The sequence below is a fragment of the Leptosomus discolor genome, chromosome 4, assembly GCF_034619465.1.
Source record: "Leptosomus discolor isolate bLepDis1 chromosome 4, bLepDis1.hap2, whole genome shotgun sequence".
NCBI lineage: Eukaryota > Metazoa > Chordata > Aves > Leptosomiformes > Leptosomidae > Leptosomus > Leptosomus discolor.
The window spans coordinates 49890265-49912077 of NC_141394.1; the positions used below are offsets into that span (position 1 = coordinate 49890265).

The window sequence follows — 21813 nt, forward strand, 5'->3', positions numbered from 1 at the left end:
GAAGGCTGGTTCAATTTGCAACTACCAGAAAGCTAACCCAACCAAAGAGAGAACATTTCTTTGCTGGATTAGCGACATGAGGCTGTCGTAATGTGTGATAGGAGCCGGTGCAAGGGTGAGATGGGGTTTGAGATGGGGTTGAGGACAGGCAGCCTGTGCAAATGGAGAAGAGAGCTGGAGTGTGCTGTTAGGTGATTTTGAGGCAGTGCAGCCCAGCCCGAGCCTCTTGACAAAACCTGCCCCAGCCTCTCCCGCTCTCCCTATAAAGCTGAAGTTACTGGGAAGGTGATTCAGCTATTGGGTTTGTTTGGGTTTGCTTTCCTTTTTTTTTTTTTTTTTTTTTCCCTAAGAGGTCCCAGTGCATTTCTGTGCAAAAGTTTAAAGTTGCTTCTTATGAGCTCATTTGAAATGAGATATAGCTACAAGTGAGATCAGGACTTGCTGGCAACAACTACTGTAAAAAATGCAGCCAGCCCATCTGGAGTGAAGTTGAGAGGCTGCTGTTGAAGGGTTAAAGGAGATTGAGCAATGCTGCTGTGCTGTTTCTAGCCCAGCAGGAATCTCTCGCAAAACTGTGCCTGAGCTCAAACTTGTTTGTTGCAAGCATTATCTTGAAGCTGTCAATATGAACAGCTGGCTCTGATAATACCTTCATACTGGAGCTGTCATGGTTTGTCTGGGGAATTCTTATGCTTAACTACCTTTACTGAGACTTGTCCGAATGAAAAAATCCTAAATTCTACCTCGCAGGAGCTACTGTTGCAGGGTAGAAACCTGCTTGGCATCCAGAACACTTGATGGCAGTGAATGGTGTGGCTGGTGAGAATGCCATGCTGTACTGAGTTTTCACATAGTTAGACAGCTGTATGTGCAGTAGTGGTGTTAGAAACACGTGTCAGACTATGGGCTAATCAAAAAAGCAAGCTTAGTCGTTTTAGACTACTGCGTTCCTCTTGATCCCCTGGTAATTCCTGTGACTTCATAACTATTTTCCTTTTTTTTTTTTTTTTTTTAAGTTCAAACAAGAAAGGAAAAGTGGCAGTACAGAGGAAATGGTAAAATCTGCTGTTTATATTAAGTGGATGAAGTGCCAAGAAAGGCCACCTTCTGTTAACCTTTAACTGCATTGAGCTCTGAAATTTGCACCACTGCTTTTGAGTTGATCTTTTAACTTCCCCTGGTATTAATATTGCATATTAATTTTGAATTTATTTCTTGTCCCTTCAGTAGCAGATGCATTCACAGAGGCTTTAAATACATGGTTCAGCATGTCTGCAGTAAGTCAGGCTGTGGCTGCCACTCCTGCAGCCCTGCCCTCTCTTCCCTTGCCCTCGTGTCTGCATGGGCTGGTGCTTGCCTGGCCTTGAGAAGCCAGTCCAGGCACCCAGTCAGGAAGAAAAATAAATTGTTAGGGGTCTAGTTTTGTAGGTCTGTCCATACCCAAAGTGTTATGGGTATGCCCCTGCACAGTGGTTCACTGCGGGAAGGAGTGGAGGTTAAGAACCACCAGTGCTGGGGTGGGGTGGGAAGGTGTGCCAGAGAGATCCATGGCTGTGGGTAGGATCCAGGTGCTCCCTTGGGAAGGAAATCCCAAACTCTAATTGTTTTCATGATGTCCTGCAAAGGTACATCACCAGCTGATGAAACAGAGGTGGTGGGGAGCCCTGCATGAGCCTCTACTTCTCACCTCCTGGGGGGTGCTGAGCCCCTTCCCCTGCCTCAGGGCTGCCCTCTGCAAGTCTGCCTGATCGCTGCAGCTGGGGAGTCTCAATCTCTAACCACTGCCATGTATAAATTCTTCACATGTTTGGGGGTAATGGATGTTTGGTTTAGCTTCTAAAGCTGTTTAAGGGAGGCTAGCTTTCGAGTGGGAAAGTAATTTATTGTTAGAGTGACTTGAACAGCTTTGTGACTGTTCCAAGTGTGAATTGACAAATGCTACCTCTCATTTTAATGCATAAATTGCCACATTCAGAACTACTCAGGCTCTCTAAGAAAATCTTTAGATGGTAAAATATTTAATTATTATTAAATGCCCATTTCTGTTCTACTTTAATAAATGAATCTAAGTGTTTCAAGAGCTCTCAGCAGAATCTGCTGTAGAAATGAGCTAGAAATTTGTGCTACAGAGATGAACAGTGTTTCTCCTGGTATGGTTATGGGAAGACTGGTATTTACAGTTCAAACTTTACTTGGGAATGACTGTGGTGACATCTTCAAGAAGTTTCCTTCATAGAGGGGAGTGCCATTTGAGAAGCTATAGAGCCTCGACAATAATATGTGGATACCACTAATTGTAGATGTGGCACAGGAAGCATCACAAGTAATGTGCTAGAAATTGTGTGGCTGAAACAGGCTTCAATATTTCTAAGTGGACATAGAAATTAACCATTAGTGTATGAGCTGCTGTAAGTGGCATTTCCTGACATGTGGATGACTATAAGAGTAAAGATACTAATTTGGGGGGGGAACTTCTTAGCACTTTAAAGAGTGTTTTCCATATGGAATACATAGACACATGTAATGGAAAAATTTGTCCTTGCCTTTGTCAAAGTTCAGCAGAAAGTGTTTATGTTTATCAAATGAGAAATGCATATCCAGCTTAGAGGAGCAGAAATACACATTGCATCACTAAACCCAAACCCTTTTGTAGTAAAAGGAAGAATTTTGAAGCATTCATATTTTTGGCCTATAAATCCAAAATATATTGGCAGGCCTGTTGTTCAGAGCAGCTGCCTTTGAGTTAAATTTATAGTTTTGATTTTCTAGAACCTAATATCAAACTTGACTGGTTCTCATTAGGATTTTCTTTCAAAGTGCACTTCTGCTCTTTAAATCTGGCTTCGCAGTGTATAGACATAACTTTTTGCAAGAGAGAATAGGGATATTTAATTTAGAAAATTTTTGCGTTTCTTCAGATTAAAAAAAAAGTCAGAATAGAAGTCAAAAGAGAATGCCTTGAATTCGAGGAATTTAAATATTTTCTGTTCAGAAGAGTATTTAAGAAATAACACAGTAGCTTCCCCTGTAAAGCAAACCTAGGCTCTGGCAGCTTGCATCTGACAGGTTGCTGTTGGAAAACAAAGAAGTTTCACTTCATTCTCAAGGTCCCTGTAACACATGGCTGCTGATGGACAAGAATATTTTTGACAACAGGTTGAGTGTTTGAGCCCTGACATCCAGAAAAAGGTATTAATCCATTAATTACTATGAAACTACGCTCTGGTAGAAATAGCTTTATACAGGACACCTCAGTTAAGCTGTTTATTGGGTACATCAGGGTATTCAGAATGAGTTACAGCTGGAGACAATTGGGAGTCCTGTCCTGCAGCTTGTTATTTCTCCTAGTTTATGTTTCTCAAGAAGATGCAGGATTAATGACAGTAGCAGGCTAGATTTTCTATTATATATAGACAGGGAGGGGTTAGTGGAAGAAGGAAAATAACATCTTTGCTTCATGGTTCCCTCTTTTTGTCTTGTTCTGCCTTTGCAGATGAAATTCTAAACAGCCTTAACAATGGAATGATGTAAAACAAATACTGTAATATTGTGCTCAAGCATAGGATCTTGTATCCTAGTATTTCAAAGAACTTTGTATAAAGATAATTACAGTTTTAAACAGGTGAGAACATAAGTTGTGGTGGTATAACTTGTTAAAGCTGCATGGTATCTGATGGAGACTTTGTCTAATACTCAGATGAGATTAACTGAGACAAAAAACCCTTAAATACTGAGAAAAAATAATTGCTTTGGTAGGGTAAACATTTTTTTAACGAGATCAGAATTCTTACAGGGAGGAAAGAAGTCAGTCTGTGGCAAGTGAAAACTAAAATTAGATTCCAGAAACCTCATAAAGTAGAAAACAGGCTGTAATAGAGAAATAAAGTTAAATAGCCCATATGACTACACCTGGACCTAACTTTGTAAAGCGGTTGCACAAAGGTGGACATCAGTTCTTCAAAATGGGAAACCAAAGGTCCCCTATGAGCTTGTGGGAAAAAAAAAAAAAAAATCCCATATAAAGCTTGTAAAGGCATAAAGAGCCCACAAATGTAAGAACCTTGTTAAATATCAAATGACTTACAGGAATCCTGTTTGGCTGGTTCCCTGCTTTAGTGTTTCATGCTAAACATCAGGCAGTAAGCATCTGATTCTCCATGAATGTATCTAGCAAATTAGAAGTAAAATATTAGAAATTACAGTGAAACTCTGTCAGCTGATCTTATAAGTGTTGTAGTCTTAGGCTTAATTGAATTTTCTTTGAAGTAATAAGTCAAGGTGAAAATTGATACTTATTTCATTTGGTAAGAAAGCAACATATACACTAATAAATGCCAATAGTAATTTGGAAATAGTTGTTTCACTGTAGATTTTTTTTATTTTTTTTTTTAATTTGAGATGGTTAATGGTGTTTTTACTTTACTGCAGTAATGGCCTATTCCTCCATTCAAAAATATACACTGAGCAGGGGGAGTAAAGCCTGTTTGCCTTGCCACTTCCCACTTCCTTGGCTTATTTCTTCATCTTGCTCTTACCTCTGAGTGATGCAAAAGCAATGACATTTTAAGCATTTGTTTTGGTTTTTTTAAGCAAGGTGAAGGGCAGGTGAGTTTTTTTGAAAAAAACAAACCAACCAACCAACCAAAAAAAACAGAAAAAACATCACACCAAAAAAAACCCAAACAAACCTTCTAAAATGGTTGACTTCTAATTAGAAGATTTTTTTAGAGGATTTGGTTTTGCCAGCAAAGAAGGAACAGGAACTGGTAGAAATACTGTAGTATAAGGACCAAAGTAATCAAAGCAAACGCCATACGGGAAAGCGGATATGAACGGCCCTTTTATTACCCCATCATCATTCCCTCCAGGCTATAGCTGATGACACATGAGTGACTGGAGTTTAAGCAAAGATGTGACTCAATTTCTACAGTACAGCCAATGATGATGCTCATCTTTTCATGAATGGTGCGGCACAAGGATGGAGTAGACTCCACTTTCTAATGCTTTGTCTGTAAGAAGAATATCTGCTCAGATGGGAAAGTTGCATCCTGTATTGAGAACTGTTGACAGCTGAGACTGTACCAGTATTAAGTAGTTAAATGATAATTTGTTCTTCCATACAAACTATGTGCATCTCCTGTAAGGTCTAACCACTCATATTACGGAACTGCTTGCAAATAACCATAATTTATTATTATTTTTTAAAGATGCTCAGTATTTCTTTTGCAGTTTAATTTTTAGGAGTAAGTGCTTGTGGTTTGAGCAAATGGCTTTTGAAAATCAGGCTTTCCTTTCCTGGAACAAAATTAACTTGACCCCGTGAGTGACAGTAAAACATATTTGGGTGCTTCCTTTCTGGTTTAGGTGCTCTGAATAAGTTTTATTTAGTCTGGTCTAATAAAAAGCTTTTTAAAAGAGCATCTTAGTGTTTTTATATTTGACACTTAATGTTCTCCTTCCAGAAGTCTTGACTCTTGAAATTACTTGTTTACAACATGTATTGCTGATGAAACTAGAAGGCTTCCAGTTCAGAGCCGTTTCCACCTGCCAGTTCTGGCTGTGAGAGGTACAATTGCTGCCCTTTGTGTGTGACTCAGAGCTGCCGGCCCACGTGCTGTGGAGTGCTTGGTACCCGCATCGTCTGGGCCCTTCCCCACCTTCTCTGGGCAGGGACCACGTCGCATCTCAGCCTTAAGCAGGGAGTGTTCCAGTATGAGCACGATACATTTGTGTCATGGGAAAAGTCCCACGACGTGACCCGATTTCCCAGGATATTTCAGGACCTCGAAGTGGCTTTTGTCTGTTCCTTTGCAAGGTACTACTGCTTTGCAGTTTTCGGTTGTGGCAACGTGTGATAGTTGTTCTGAACCTGTTCTCATGTAGAAGATAAAGGCTTCACACTAGTACAATTTTGAGGAAGATCTGGAAACATTCATCTGAGGATGAAAAACTGAGTGAGAGGGTTTTGTTAAATGACAGAAGCTTGCTAAGAGGTTTGAAATGCCACAGAGCTCCTGGAGGAGGAGATGCGTTGCATGGGGTAGACTAGGCAACTGTGATTAGGTAGCTTATTGGTGTGACGTAGCTGCTTGAAATTAACAAAACAAAACAAACAACCCCCCATATTTTGGTATAGAAATGCAAACTTCTCAGTATTGGTTCTTGTGAATTCTTCTTTCTTTAGTGCAGCTCCAAAAGAGCACACATTTTGTTTCCAGAAGGAGCGTGGTTGTTTAAAATGTGAACTGTGATGTGTGGATAATTGCTACCAGATGGGTGGTGTTAGCTGATTTGGACACGCATACTCGAAACCCGATTTCTGCCGTGGTTTGCTCTTTCACATCGAGTAGCTGTTGAAGCACTTGTAGCACATAACATAGAGGAAAAACTTGCAAAAGGTGAATAGGGCTTTTTGGCCAGGCACAGCCTATCTGTGGCTCTTAAAGCCTTGACTTGCAGGCAGAGCATGGGGCACCCACACCAGGGCCTCCTCACCTGGCCAGCAGCAGGACTGTGCTGGGAAACCTGCAATGGTTAGTCCAGCTAGTTGCACTTCCTCATCCTCTCAAGGAAATAAAGAGTTGCCAGTTTGTCATAAAACTACATGCTCCTGGTTTTGGGATCTGCAAAGGAGCTGTGGGGTGCTTGGGGAGTACTCACCCATTCCAGCTTGAGAACTGCTCATAACCTGAGCTCTTGGAGGTATGTTGTGTCTTTCTGACGTGAAGATTTGGTATAGGTATGTAGCCAGGAAGGTTGGTTGCTTGCATGCTTGGTGTAAGTACCTTTGCTGTTCCTTCTGGGACGTGGACTTCTGTAGAGTTTACTGCTTTTAAAGAAGAGTGATGGAAACTGTTCAGACATTGATATGTCTTCACCCTCGTTTGTATCTAAAATGACCTGGCTGGTCTGTTTGAATCTCAAGATGTAGCAAAAACAGCTGGTTGCCAGGAAGAATGCTCTTAAGCTCGTAACTGGTCTCCGTAACTGCCAGTAACACAAACATGAATGACCAATTTTGTAATTTATTCCGTTCCTGACTTGGCCATTTTTGTCATCTTGAAACTGTCATGTTCTCTAACCCCCTACCCTGGACCTCTTCTTTTTCCATCCAGTTCTAGTGGAGCTTACCTCACCTTCCCAAGTGTTCTTGCTATGGGGCACACATCCCCCTGAACTCACTTGTCAAATTTTCAGAACATGTGAAGGATTTTTAACAGCCTAATCTTTCACAGAACAAGAAATGTCCAAGTCTCCTTTATCTGGGAATTTTTTTTGTAGCATGTAATAGCAGAGGTGCACTGCCCTGATACTGCCTGTGGCAAAGATTTTATCCCCAAACTGTGTTCTTGTTCCTTCCTACAGCTTCCACGTTTGTGGTAGGGGGAATGTTTTAGCTAAAGCTTAACTGGATTTCATGTGCATCTACAATAGATTCTTTTGAAATGAGAAAAATAGGTACCTAATCATCCTTACATGGTCTTGGCCTAAACTCAAAAATCAGCTAAAACCAGCTTTAAATTCATATGAAGACCCTCCTTGAATCTCTGGACAACTAAGCAAGGGTGATCCTTATTGTCAGATTTATCTGGCTAAACGAACAGTGCCAAAATTGCTCTGTTCCTGTATGCTCCCACTTGGTTCTGCTCTTTCAGTTTCTGGTATTGATTTTTCAACTAGAATCTTGTAAAGCATAAACAAGAAGGCTGCTTGGTATTCCAGCCGGAAGCATGTGCACACCAGTCTTTGAATTAAATACTGAAGATGACCCTTGCTGGATTATTCAACTGGTCTTTGGTATTTCACTGCACTTAGATTTCAGGTCTTGGAAACCTTCATGTTTGCTGGGGGAGGCCCCTGTATTTGGAGTTTCAGTTCTCTCAGATAAGTGTGCTAAATCAACTGCTAGTCAGTCTGGCTGCTTAACCATATGAGCAACGTATTATTCTTATTTTAGGCTGGCTAGTTTTTTTGAATATATTCTTTAACAGGAGGCAATGATACAAGTCCGTCTGGATTTCTTGAATTACAAAACTATGAATAAACAAACTGAAGGTTGAGGCACAAGGTTAAACACCACCGGTAAAAATGAAAAGGGCTTAAGAGCAGCAGAAAGCAAGAAAAAAATTTTTAAAAAATGGAGTGAATAAAATTAGTAAGACAGTGTTATCCTGGGTTGTTATTGGGTTTTTAGTCTCGGCCTCTGTCAATCCTTAGTATATTTTGATCTCATATGCCCTTTTCTTATCAGATTGCTTTAACTGAAAACAAATACAAAATGAAGTAGGCCTTTTGGAAACACTAAGCAAAAACATTAGTGTTTCCAAAGGGTCTGCTGCGTGGTCCAGCCACTAGGCTGAGGAAGAAAAATTCAAGATATGCTACTGATAGTGGGCTGGAAGAAATCAGGTTCAAGGATGATTTTTTGATAATTAGAATAAATCATGAATATGCAAACCTAGACAGGGAGAGGGGTATTAAAAACAAATCTCCTAAATGTGTTTTTACACTAATTTAGTAATGGACAAGGTTACTGTAAATGATTTGGAAAACCACATTAGGAGCCTACAGCGTGAACATAAAAGTGCTCTGGTAGCTACTTGCTGGCAAATCCAGTACGTGTTTGTGTCCCAGCGTGCTAGGGTGCAGCTCAAATACCTCACTGCTGCATTCACGTTTTCATGATTGGATGCTGTGTCCGTAGCAGGAACTGGTGTTGAACAGGAGCAAGATGACTCATCTCTCCTTCCTGAGCAGGGAAATGGTGAAGAGCAGGGCGAGTCCTTTCAATAACTGAGCTCTCTGCTCTCCTGAGAATTTCCCACGGAGGGCGAGGCGTGGTTTTCAGTCTTAGACCACTGCCACTATAGAAAGCTTCTACGTGTTTGATGTAAAACTGCAACACAGCTACTTAATGCCCCTACTAGTGTGTCAGTGTCCAAATAACTGTTAAGACTGCTTAAACTCCAGTGATTAAAAGGGGATCTCTCCCATACAAGATCAAAAATACAAGTATTTCTAGTAAAGGGCTGGCCCTTTCTTCTAACCAGCCTTTTCAACTGCAGAATAATTTCCTATAACTTGCAGCAGATGAGTGCATAGTATAATAATCACTCATTTTGATTAGTCTTGTGTCAGACAGTAATACATGACTGGTTTCTGGGTGCTTGTTCCCTCTATTTTTTTCTTAAGAACAGAGTATTTTATGTCTTTATTTGTTCTGCAGGCACGGAGTGGGTATCCCCACCCCCAGGACAGGGTGCTCCTAACTGAGCGACCTGGTGAGCGGGCGCCGACGTTAGCCTGGGGTCAGGCTGCGGCGAGAGTGACCAGGGGCAAACGGGGAACCTGCTGTCAAGGTGAGGTTTTCCCTGAGGAAAACCAGGTGCAGGTGTGGCCCCGCCAGCGCCCAAACTCATCTGCCGCGGTTAGTTGGGTAGTAGCTGATGGAAAAGTCTAAGTGATTTTTGGGCCAGTGCATTATTTTTAATTTTTCTAATGTATTCTAGCTGAAGGAAAAGCATGCAAAGTGAGTTTCAAGCTCTTTGCATGCGCAAGGGCTGTGAACGCAAGCCTGGGCATTGACAGCAGCAAAGCTGCTGTATCTGTGGCTCTGCCATTCAGCTCAGGCCTCCCGTGGCTTATTTTTGCATCAACAAATTAAGTGTGAAAGAGGCGTACGGCAAGCTCGAAACGGCTAAAAATAAGCTCCATTATCTGCAGAGAAGGGCAGCGTTCCCTTTCGCAGTCCCGGCTGCCGTTTGAGCAAGCGGAGATCGATCTGTCTAATGTCTGGGGCTCGCCTTTCATAAAAGAAGGGCTGTGGCTTTAAGTAATCGCTGGCTGCTTGTGCCAATTGCAGAAGCTGCAGTATCTGCCGCTGTCAGAGCGATCGCCGCGGAAGTAGGATAACCTGCGGAGGCAAGGTCCAGCGGCCAGCCTTGCCGCTCGGCCGCGGCCGGACCAGCTTGGCCGGTGGTGCCGCCACCTGCACCTCGCCAATGAGTGCCGGGGGGCCGAGCGGGGGGCTGCCGGAGCTCGAAGATGGGCTGCTCGAGCAGCAAACTCTGCCTCTATTCTCAGTGTGCTGCAGCAAGGGTAATGGGTGTTCGTTCCGCAGAGCTTTTCCGATGGCAAAGGAGCTGGACGGGAGCTTGCCCGGCAGCGAGGTGAAAGCGCCCCGGCTGCGGGAAGCGTGGACCTTGTCACCTCCGCGCCATGGCCGTGGGTGTGAGGTGCTGGTCGCGGAGCAGCTCTACTGTGGCCGTGCCTGCGCTTCTCCCCAGGGTGCTGGTTGGGGGGCAGAGGGGCCTGGCCGGCCGCCTTCCGCTGGCGGAGGCACAGCTCCTGGGCCGAGGGGGAGATGGGTGCTTCTGCTTGTTTTGAGCGTGGGGTTGTTATGATGTTTCTTATACTGAGAGAATCACCGGTCCTAAAATTGAAGCACTGTGAGCAGCGGGGTGGGTTGTATTCAACTTTGAACAGGGCTGTGCCTTTCCTTTGTGGAAGACTGAGCATTTACCAAAGTTTTCGGTTTTGTGTTTGAGTAAGCTTAAGATAAATATTTAATGCATGCCTCTCTTGCATATATACCATACTTCTGTGCCCTTGACAGCTATCAGTTGATTTGTTCTGGAGGCTTATATTGCTACACCCATCATAAAATACACAATTAATTGCTACAAAGTAGGATTTTAATTGCAGTGTTATCCTGGAAAAAGCTATTCTTTGTTTTAAAGTGTAATTTCCTTAACAACAGAAGAACATCTGTGTATTTTGTAACAGCAGAACTGTTATCCTAAATGATTCATATCTTGGCTTCTTGCTCCTGCCTCTTGTTTTCCTACAGAACACATGTAAGTTAATTATTGGAAGGTGCCCTGCTCAGATCACTAGTAACCAAATGTTTGGGTTTGTTGTTTTTTGTTTTTTGTTTTTTTTTTCTCTGCAGAGGGAGGAAACACTGAAACAGCGTAAAGAGTTATCTCAAGAACTGGTTAACCTTCGAGGAGAATTAGGTAAGAATTTATTTTTTGTATTTTTCATGAGAACAGAAATGCAGCAAAGCAGATCTGTGGAAAGACAGATGCCCTGGTATTGTAATGGCAGTCATTTAATTCCCAAACTGAATTCTGCTCAGATGCTTTAATCGCTGCATTTCTCTGGAGCCCTGACAGCGTGACCCCAGGTTCACCGAATTCCTGGCACTGATGTGACTGCGCCTAGCGGGGCCTCCTCGCAAAACATATGTCTGATGACCAAACCACTCACTTTCTTAAAAATGGGAGGATGGCTGACAGTATATGTATTTCTGTTTGATCCCTAACTTACTTGTATGCTGTATTCTAGAGATTTGCTGGCAAAAATCTGTAAACCTGTAAAATACACTGTGGAAAATCTGTATTTTGCCTTAGTGGCTTGTAGGTGAATGGGTGTAAAATTAACAGAAGGAAATGCTGTCAGGCTAATGAGATTGAATCTTTGAACTCATTCTCGTGGACAGCTATAATATGAAATTGAACTATAATGTACAGGGCCTGGTTTTGCCAATTTTGAAGCTTGATTTAACTGCATTTAATGGTACCTTCGTATAAGTTATTTGAACTCAAAGCATAATCATGTTGCGGAGTGCAAAAAGTCATTGGATTGAAAATGATAGTACTTGAGAGTGAAGCTAGCATTTTATAAAAGCATGCTTCTGTTATGACGAAGCCCCTTTAAAAAAGTAAAAAAAAAAAAGCTTTGAAAGCAGAAGTAGTATGTGTGGAACAGTTTCAGATATGCCACTTATTATTGAAAAGTTGGAAAGGTTTATTTTCACATGCTTTGGAAGTTGAGTATTGTGTCAGCCATACTTGAGTGTGAATGTAGGTCTTTTACATGCAGGTGGTGCATTTAATGTTCAGGTTTATTTTTTAGGGTTGATGAATAAGGTGGGCATTCCCTGGCAACTACTCAGAGTTGGAAGTGTGGTGGGGAGGGAGGGCTCTCCCTGTCCCCCCAGCTGAAGCAGCAGAGCACAGCTTCTTCGCTTGTCACTATTACTGTCCTCCAGTTTAGAGGATTCTGTTAAAATGCAGCTTTGTGGGAGCTTTATTTGATGCCACATAAAATTGTGGATGTGAATGGGGAGTACTACAAGCAAAGCAGGCCTTGCAGCCTGAATAGATAGATGAGAGTACCAAAGACACTGCAGAAACACATAGCATTTTCTTTCTTGGAAGTTTAGGACTAAAAAGCTGAGGCTTTTTTAGAGCTTGGTGCAGGCTGGCATCTGTCAAGCTGCATCTTTTAACCTTCCTACTGATGAAGCACCTGGATTGCGGTTTTGCTGTTTCAGGCAGGTCTCGGTAGGGGCTGGCTTTGAAAGAGCTTGGCCTTCCTCTGCCTGTGCGTCCCTCTGTCCTGCCTTGTGCCAGCACTGCTGCCTGAGCAGCCATGCGCTGAGCCGTGCGGTGACCGAAGGCAGCTGAAAAGTAGCATCTTGAAGCGCTGTTTTGCCACAGCTGGCTGGCCTGGCTCAGCACGTGGCTGAAGGAGCACCGGTGCCGGAGCAGAGAAAGGGGAAGGAGCAGCGGGGTGGAGGGTTGTGTCCCCGTCAGCTGCAGCAGCGCTTCTATCACCCTAAAGTGACAACAACAAAACTAGAGTCTTCGTGTGGAAATGGGCTTCTTGCATTCCTACAAAGTTGTTTTATAAACATTATAAACTAGATTTCTTTTTTTTTTTAACGTAGATATGTGTGACTTTCTGGGCAAACCCATTTGTTTACCTTACCATGACAATGACTTCAGAAGGGTTGCTCTCAGAGCAAGAAAGTCTGTTCTTCCATGTGCTTGTGTCTTCAATATTATTTTTCCTTTGTCAGCCTAGGTACTATGTCACTTACTAGGAAAGGGAAAATTCTGCTTAGGTGGGCTGACCAAAAGCTAGCCAGCAGTTCTGCCCATTACCACTTCTTGGGGTTTGGTTGGTTGGTTTTGGCTTTTTTTTGTTGGGTTTTTTGAAAGTGCAGTTCTTTCTAAGGGTGCCCCTCTCTTAAATGAGCTTCCCGTAAGCTTGTTACCATCCTGCTTTGATTAACAGCCTGTGGGACATTTGTTGCAAGAATATGCCATTCGGTAGGTTGATAACTAGAAAAAAAACTTCAAATGTAACTGAGCGTGAGGGATCTGTGATGCCCAAGTGTGCAGAGCTGTCAGCCGGGGATGCTGGCTGGCGTGCTGCTGGACAAGGTCATCAGCCGTTCCCCTCTCGGAGCTGATCTTACTGGGTCAGCTCCACAGGAGCATCTGAATGGCAGCCTCAGGCTTGCTTCCCTCTGTAAGGTGTCCAGACCATGGTTTCAGTGAAGTGTTCTTCATGCAGCTCCTTTGTCTCAACCACGTCACGTGTCTAGCCTGTCTGTACTTCTCTGTGCAGCATGTAACGGGAGTGAATAAGAGTACAGAAATGAAAAACTATAAAGGGCTTCAGTTCCTTCTGGCTTTAAAAAGATTTGCTTCAAAAATAAAAGTTAAGAAAAATAAATAAGCCAGCCAGACCTCACTTGTTGACAAGGTGTAGGAAAAGCATTCTTATAACAATAGCTTTAGCTGAAAATAATCTGTTTAAATACACACCTGCTAATCAGCTTTCTACTGTCACTGTTAAATGGATATAGCTGAACTTAAGGTTTCCGTAGGCTATTTTGACATAAGTACTGCGAACTTTGATTCACAGTGTGATCTAGGCACAGATTGGCTCAGAAAGTTACGTACAGTTTGCATATTATTTTGGCCATGTGGACACGTGTACATGTTTTGTTGAGTCCCAGCTGCTGTGTGTTTCATGCCTGTTGGTTTGCAGCTGGGGAGCGGGCAGTCCAGGAGGAGGAGCCAGGTGTACCCTGCACATTGCTGAGTTTGAGAAGAATGTGGTCTCCTGCAGCTTGCACTCTGCATGGTTTGGACTCCTCAGCTTCTTGCTTTGAAGTTTAATTGTATGTGCTCCCAAGCTCCTTGATTCACCTTGCAAAACCAAATTGGCCTGTTGTCAAATTGTCTGTTTTGCTGGGTTATTCTGTATGACCCTTTCTACCAAAATACCTTTTTGTTTAATGATGCAGATAGGTGTTAACGATCCCAGAACCCGCCTTTGGCAGCAACCGCGCAGACCGTGGGGAGGATGGTTACCGGACGCTGCTTTCTGCTCCCAATAGCTGGGAACGTGTGTGAGAATTAGCAACGATGATGTGTGTGGGGATGGGCTTTCCCAAATGAATTCATATTCATTAACAGTCAGGTTCTGAACTCGAGTTTCCTTAAAATCTCCAGCTGCAAAGACTAAACTTGGTGGTTTGAATGTAAACGCCTTGGTCCTGGGAGCCTGGAGCAGGTACAGATGTCCTGTTTGCCACCTGTTACCCTTCTTATTAAGATGCAAGCTAGCGTGTAAATTATTTCTAGTTACCTATTTAATTACGTAAGTAGAAATTGCAAGAGCTGCAATTTCTTGAGAGGTTTGCAACTGCTTTTCTAAATTAATTGCACTCCAAGTTGTTTTGGAGCCTCTTTGCAACCGTGCTGGACATGATCCAGCTCTGTCCTGCCATAAAACAGCAGGTGCAAAGCTGACTCAGCCCACGCCCGCTGTGGCCCTTTGAAAATTGCCATTCGTGAGCCTTTTTCAGCAGGCTGGAGAGGCTGGTGTGTGCCCTGTACAGCCAGACACCTTACCTCTCTCTCCCCTCCCTTTGCTGCGTTGCCATTGATAAACAGTATTTTCTTCAAAATACCTTCATGCTATTTTTTATTAATAAATGACCTTTAAAATGTTTCGGAGGTTGGGGAAAAAAAAAGTCTATTGTGTTTTAGAGGGAGTGAATCCGATTTGGCTTTCAGGTTTTGGTGATCCTTAAAAAATACTGAATAGTAGGTAGACATTTCTATCAATTATTTGGGGCAGGGCCTAACTTGTCACGAGCTGTATGCTGGCCTGCCTGCTGGCTCTGTCATGTTTGCAGCGTTAGAGAACAGGAACTTATTTCCTGGCAGGTATCTAAATGCTTCACGTATGTATTCAGCCGTATTCGCTTAAATGTAGCTTAGCGCATGCTTCTTTGGTCTACCCGCCTCATTTCAACTTGCCCAAGAAGAAAATTACAAACATCCTGTACCGTTAGTCTCGCTATAGAAGTAACACCAAGAGAAACGTGTTTGGGTAGAAGAATTTCCAATATTGAGAGTGAATTAATTATTAGATAACAATTTTAAAAAAAAAATTATATGGAGAAGAAATGAGCGTTTGTGTCTACAGTAGACTTACTGACCAACGGAACGTACGCAATAGATCTTGCAATGCGAAATAGAAAGTTAGAGCAATAGTGTTGTGCGCCATGACGTAATGCCATGCTAAATACTTGATGTTTTCTGGTAATTATCCCCTTTTCACATCACACTCCCCCCCATCTATTAAAATGCTGCTAGTTTACTGTCCCAGTGACCTCTGTTTCAAAATGGCGGGCAGTCTAATGGCTTTTCATAAATCACAACTAGACCAGTGAGTGACTTAGACATTTTTATGAAGATAACTTTTGTTTCAAAACAATTTAATTTAGGACTCAAAAAAAAAAAAAATCCATTATGTTTTATCTTCTTAGAGCTATGATTATGGTGATTTTTAGGGGAATGTAAGTTGAAGAATGTTCTTATATGAGCCTTTTAGCCCTAAGGACTGAACTGGATGATAAATCGTTTTATGATTAGAATAAGAAAAAAAAATTTTTGAAAGAAGGAGATACTGTGCAATTTAAGGTCTTATCTCTTGGCTACTCTTACTGAAAATATGAAATAGGTTTCTCAGGGATACTACAAAATAAGGTGACTTTTGTAGTCCTCTCCTTCCGTTGGTGCTGCTGTTCATGTGGTTTGGATCCGCTGCCTTTTGCACAGCTAGAGGGAGTTGCCACATGGCTGGTTCCCCAGACTTATGTTTTGCAGGCAGTTGTTTTACGGTTCTGGCACACAGAAAGCTTTGCAATGAAACAGGTGCAAGTGGCCACTGATAACTACTACAGATGAATGTTAATTTTACGCATCAAAATCAGCATTTCTGATCTGAAGATACGCTGTTACCAAATCTCAGAAACTTCCCATGGCTGCCAGAGGCCGTGGTTCTGCCCAGAAGAACCAGACTCTCCGTTTGTAATCGACAGGTGTTAAGAAGCCTAAAACCAGAGATTAATTTTGCTCCCTGTTGTAATAATACAGGGAGATACAGTGTTATACAATTGGGAGGAGAGGCTGGGACAACCAAGTGTGGGAAAAATATTAATGGCTTTGCTGTTTGAACAAAGAAGTAAATCTTGCTTCTGGCTGCCAAGTACACCATTCTATATGCTCTGTCCTTAAGCTTAAAACTGTTTAGTGTTACAGATGAGATTAAACAAACCTAATGGACAAATGGATAGCTCATCTTATGATCTCTGCGGCCTCACTTTTCTCTCAAATGCTGTTGTACCATTCGTCTTCTGTTGTTTTTTTGCTCAAGGCCTGTGGTCTCTTGTAATGCTTGGCATAACGAAGATGTGGAATTGTGGAGGGAAGCACTTTTAAGAAGGGAGAGGAAGCACAGTAGCTGTGTACAAGAACTCTGAAGCATGCCCTTGAAGGGTTTCTGAAGTGGATGAGAAGTCGAAGTAGAGATTTTTGTGTTTGCTACTGGAAGAGCACATGTTCCAGTTACAATTTTTTTTTTTTTTTTTCTTCAAAATTAGGCACCAGTTCTGAGAGAACACTTGGACAGCCACCAAGTTTGGTTAGTTAGGAGTTTTGCAGCATCCCCTTGCAGTGGCCACACTAGGGAATTAGTTGCCTTTTTCATGGCTTGTCCCTTTCTTAAAACAAGGCAGCATACAGTTATAAAATACATGATTCAGTCAGGAGATCAATAGGGCTGTGCAAAATACTTGCTGCAGGCACTTGAATCTTGAGTATGGGGACCAACTTGGGTTTACAAGAATGAACTTTGGTTTACTTCTCATCATTTCAAATTGACGGTTCTGCAGTTGGTGCTTTTGCTGAAGCTTCACAAGCACAGTTTCTCACACTGCCATGATACTGGGAGCTCACTGGTGGTGGTTCTGCTCCTTGTTTGGATGACAAAGATTCAAGTCAGGCTTGCGATGTGCAAGGAAGCATTGCAGCCTCCAGCTTTGCGGAGGCCAGACATTACCTTCAAGGTAACACCACATTCAACTGCCAGTGCAAGTTTTAAAAGTTTTTGTTTGCCTTTGTAACGTTAGTCTTCTCGTAAATCTGAATTGCAGACTGGCCGAACAAGAACTTATGTGTCTGTTTTCTTTGACAAAGGCGTGGTTTGCGGTTTGCTTTTTTCTGAAGTGTTTTGCATCATCTGAAGTTCTGCGTACTGACATTTAAAGATAAGACAATGATAGGCAGCACATTCTTTTAGCTAAATGGAAGCAAATGAATGGCTCTGGCCTTACAAATAAAGAATTGGATGCTTGCTGCTGCTTCTGTTGGTTTTAAAGGAAGTGGATCATTTGAAGCATTTTGCTACAGTTCTCTCCAGTGAGGCATGTGAGTTACCTGCCTCTCAGCTGCGCTCCTCTTACTCTGCTGTAGATGGTCAGATCCGTTCTGCCTGTGGTTGGCTGTGTAATGCCTCCGTTTGGCTCACTGCTTGGTTCTTTGCGTTATAATGTCCCTTGCCTATGAAGTTTCCTCTTCCCCAAAGACGTGACAATGCAGAGCATATGTATTCAATAACTATGCCAGTGTGCTGTGATAGAAGTGTGAATACTGATTTTTTTTCTATTTTTTTCCAAAGGGGGGAGTTATAATAGAGGTTTGTGGAAGGAATATAGATAGGGAAGCAAGAACCTTTCTCAATGGTGGTACAGAAAGTATAGAAAACTGTGAAATCTGCTTGGGTTGCAGAGAATGTTGTGGTACGTGTCAGTTGAGCCTTTAGTTGCATCGTTGTCAGTCACGGGATGAACAGCTTGGCTTAAATCTCTCCTGATCAGCAGATCTTTCACACAGACCTAGCGCAGAGCTAAGCCTGCTGTTGAAGCTAATTCAGGTAGGCACACATGCAGACTGATTTCCATGCAGTACAGCTCACTCTCTTACACTTTCTAGTTCAACTGCAGGTTCCAAGTGATGGCAGCAGGGCAAAGATTTATTTACAGTTTCCTTAAAAGAGAGTGCAAGTATTGTTCATCGAGTTACTCGCTCTTGAAGACCCGTAGCAAAGAGGGAACCCCACACATGTGTGTAACTTCAGGCACTCTGCTGGGGCAGGCTGCCTTCCCTAGAGCCGAGCCCAGTACTGCTTTGGGAATTGGTCCTTGGAGAGTGTAATTTATGTATCTTGAGGCTCAAACACAGCTGTGATGGGAATTTCCTGCACTGCCTGTACAAAAATCCTTGAATCTTCCCATGCTTTTACATACAGTTTATATTTATGCTGTTTGGGAAGAGTGCCAAGCTCCTGTAAAGTGTATGTATGTGTGACTTCTCCCGTATGATTGAAGATCAAGTTAACGTTTTAGTTCATATTTCTCTTAAGTAGACACTCATCTGACTAATTTATTTTAAACCAAAGCACTAGAGTCTGTATAGAAGCAGTTTTACTGAAGGTCAGTGACCACACGCTTGTGTTAAAGGTCCTATTTCACCTTGCTTTCAGGCTTTGGGTGCAGCTGGAACTGTGTAAGGCGCATGCTCCAGTCCTATCAACAGTAGGAAAATGACTTCTCCTATTCAGGCCTGTCTGGGTGGAGTTGGGAATGCTAAATTTCAAACGTAAAAGTAGAAGTTACTAACTTCTGTTTTGCCTTTTAATCAGCTGTAAATATGGGAAAACCAACGTGGGCAGTCATCTTAGCTGACCTGTGTTAGTATAACTGTTAAGAGAATTACATAGCGTTTCTGTTCTCTTAATACTCTGCATTTTCTGCCTGAAACTGTTCTGTATCTTGCATATTTAAATATCTTGGGCGTATGCACATTAGCTGTACGTTTCGGATTGGCAGTTCTGTATCATGGCAGTCCATGTCAGGCTAGGATTGCTTCTCTGCTGCATATCTGAGTGTGAGTAACATGTTGAGTGGATGGTTTTCAGGAGACTTTCAAATTTAGCTAAGTGGTTTATATATCAAAAAGATGAGTACTCTGACAAATACGCTACTGAAGTGGGATCAAATTAGGTGAAGTAGCAAATCCAATTAGTTTTTTTTATTGGAGCACTCCAGTGTCTCTCATGAGACATTCTTCTATGTCATGACAAACTTATGCTTTCTAAATGGGTTCCTGGCTTAACTAGATTCAATTCATTTTCAGCGTAAGAAACACTGAATTTGATATTTTTTGCAAAGATCTTTTCATGTGTCCTTGGAGGCAGCGCTCATTTCGTGGATAAAGTATATTTGTATTTGTATAACCGTGTTGCTGTGCAGAGTGTTCGGTATCTTCACTACTTGTAATGGAGATGGTGATATTAGCATTGAACTTGATCCAATTCCTTTTTTCTTTTCTTTTTGACATCTTCAGTAACTACTGCTGCAGCTTGTGAGAAATTGGAGAGAGACAGGAATGAACTCCAAGTTGCTTACGAAGGGTTTTTGCAGAAGTTAAACCAGCAACATCACAATGATTTAGCTGAGCTGGAGGAGAGGCTTAAACAGTTTTACACTGCAGAATGTGAGAAACTCCAAAGTATCTGCATTGAAGAAGCTGAAAAATACAAAGCGCAACTCCAGGAGCAGGTTTGTAACAGTTGAAGTAGAAATATTTTCTAGCAATTGCTTTCTGCTACAAATGAGCCTTCAGAGAACCCTGGGTTTGCTAATAACGGAGTTAATTTACCTGATGTGAAACTCCACTTTGGTGCAACTATAAAAATACTACTGCGCTAAGCTGTCCAGGCCTTAAACTTGTGTTTAAACATGGTGGAGATTCCTTGTGTTCTGCAAACTTCAATGACTAGATTCTAAAGTTCCACTGGACACTTGCGGCAGCTTGAGCTTTAAGATTTGTAGAAATACACTTGGCCTGCAGCCTTGCTTTGCACAACTCTGTGTGTGCGACAGATGCGCGCATCATCCTGGTGGTGGTGGTAAATGTAAGGCATTGTTCTCATCTATTAAGTGTTGTATGTGGCTTAGCTTCCCCTGTGACCATCTGTTAAGTGATACCTAGGCCATTTAAAATGTACTCAACTTACTGCATAAAGCCAATGGAATGGTACTTTAAACAAGGGTTGACGCATATAAGGGGGGAAAAATCATGTTGTCGTATTGCAGGTGGACAACTTAAATATCACACATGAAAACTTTAAGCTGGAACTTGAAAACAGCCACTCGGAAAAAGTAGAGGAGCTGAAAAAGGAATATGAATCCTCTTTTTCAGGCAAGTATTTTCTATTCAAGTACATATGCTATAGTACTGCTAGTCACAAAAATATTAAGGCTTGTCCATCAGTTTGTCCACTTCATTGTTCTTGGCGGTCAGCTATCTTTAATACACATTGGCTGAATTCCGTCTTCTGGAACTGAACCAGTCTCATTTTCTCTACAGAAGTAACCATGACCCCAATGTAGTTGAATGAAACTTTTAAGACCATTTAGGAGTGGAGATGACCTTTTCTTTCAGTAGAAATGTCTGAAATGCAGTCTGCCCCTGAAATTCAAGTTAATGAATAATTGTTCCCACCCTCCTAGTTGTAGGAGCACCTCAAAATTGCACTTGAGGATGAGCAGGGTTGTCTGCTTTCCGGACTGACAGGGGAATATTGAGAAATGTTATGCAGTGCTTACAGTATACTGGGACAAAGGTAGTTTTTCAGGGAGGAGGTGGTGAACATGCTCAGTTTTAAATAGCATTGCATTGCATCTGATTGATGATTTCTATTCTCCCTCCAGCTCCACTTGATAGCCAAGTTTCCAGTGATACTTTTGCATCATTAAAACTGGTGATGCTTCCACTGCAATCAAAGAGCAAACTCCACTGCGTGGCATCTCCAAAATAGGAAGGGAAATGTTTTTCTAGAAGCTTGTGGAAGACACAATTTCAGTGTTTGCTGTGTTTCCCTTCAGAAACTCAGCTTCTGACAGATGTGGTTCTTGTGCTCAATTCATCCATTTGTTGTGTGTAGATGTCAATACTGACACGCTGACCACCAATGAAATGGATATGCGAGGGGGTAATCAACAAATCTGAAGCACAAATAACTCTGATACTTTGTACATGCTTTGGATCACTTGATGATAAATGTTCTTTCTGTGTTGTCGTTGCCTCTGCATCTTTGTTATATGTGTATTGGCTGGCTTTTTGTGCTGCTGCTTTTCAAAAAGAATTTTCATGTCTTATGTGGTATTAAAAATCTGCAAAAATAATTTGTTGCAGAGCTCAAGAGTGCCCATGAATCTGAAAGGAAGTCACTTGAAGATTCCTTTAAAGAGAAGCAAGAATTGCTAGAGGTTTGTTAAGGGATAGGGTCATCGCATCAGTCTAAAATTTACAAGGCAGTTTGGGGATGTGCACTGAATTCTTGGCCTAACTATCCCATCTCTTTTCATTTCAGAAAAAAATTGAGGAATTAAAATGTGAAAATGACTCTCTGAGTGAGAAGTTGAAGATAGAAGAGCAAAAACAAATAGCCAAAGAAAAAGCCAGTCTTGTAAGTCTTGATCTTCAAAAGTAATGCAGATGAGCAGATCTTGTAAGCCTGGGTTTCTTTTATTGCGTAATACGAAAGGTTTGCAATCAAGCCTGATAGGGCTCCTGCACTTAACTAATACTTTAT

General features: G+C 42.0%; 1 protein-coding gene across 5 annotated transcripts in view; it reads left to right on the forward strand.

Annotated features, from left to right (window-relative positions):
- MTUS1 (microtubule associated scaffold protein 1) overlaps window positions 1-21813 on the forward strand; it is a 90443-nt gene that overhangs the window by 63809 nt on the left and 4821 nt on the right. For 4 of the 5 annotated variants that reach the window (XM_009955965.2, XM_086464197.1, XM_086464198.1 and 1 more), the window contains 5 exons: window positions 10952-11018; window positions 19560-19774; window positions 20312-20417; window positions 21414-21487; window positions 21592-21687. In XM_009955965.2, the coding sequence (XP_009954267.2) occupies window positions 10952-11018; window positions 19560-19774; window positions 20312-20417; window positions 21414-21487; window positions 21592-21687 (558 nt within the window). Of the gene's footprint in view, window positions 1-10044; window positions 10099-10951; window positions 11019-19559; window positions 19775-20311; window positions 20418-21413; window positions 21488-21591; window positions 21688-21813 lie in introns of those variants that run through there. The other variant, XM_086464199.1, reaches the window with a different exon arrangement.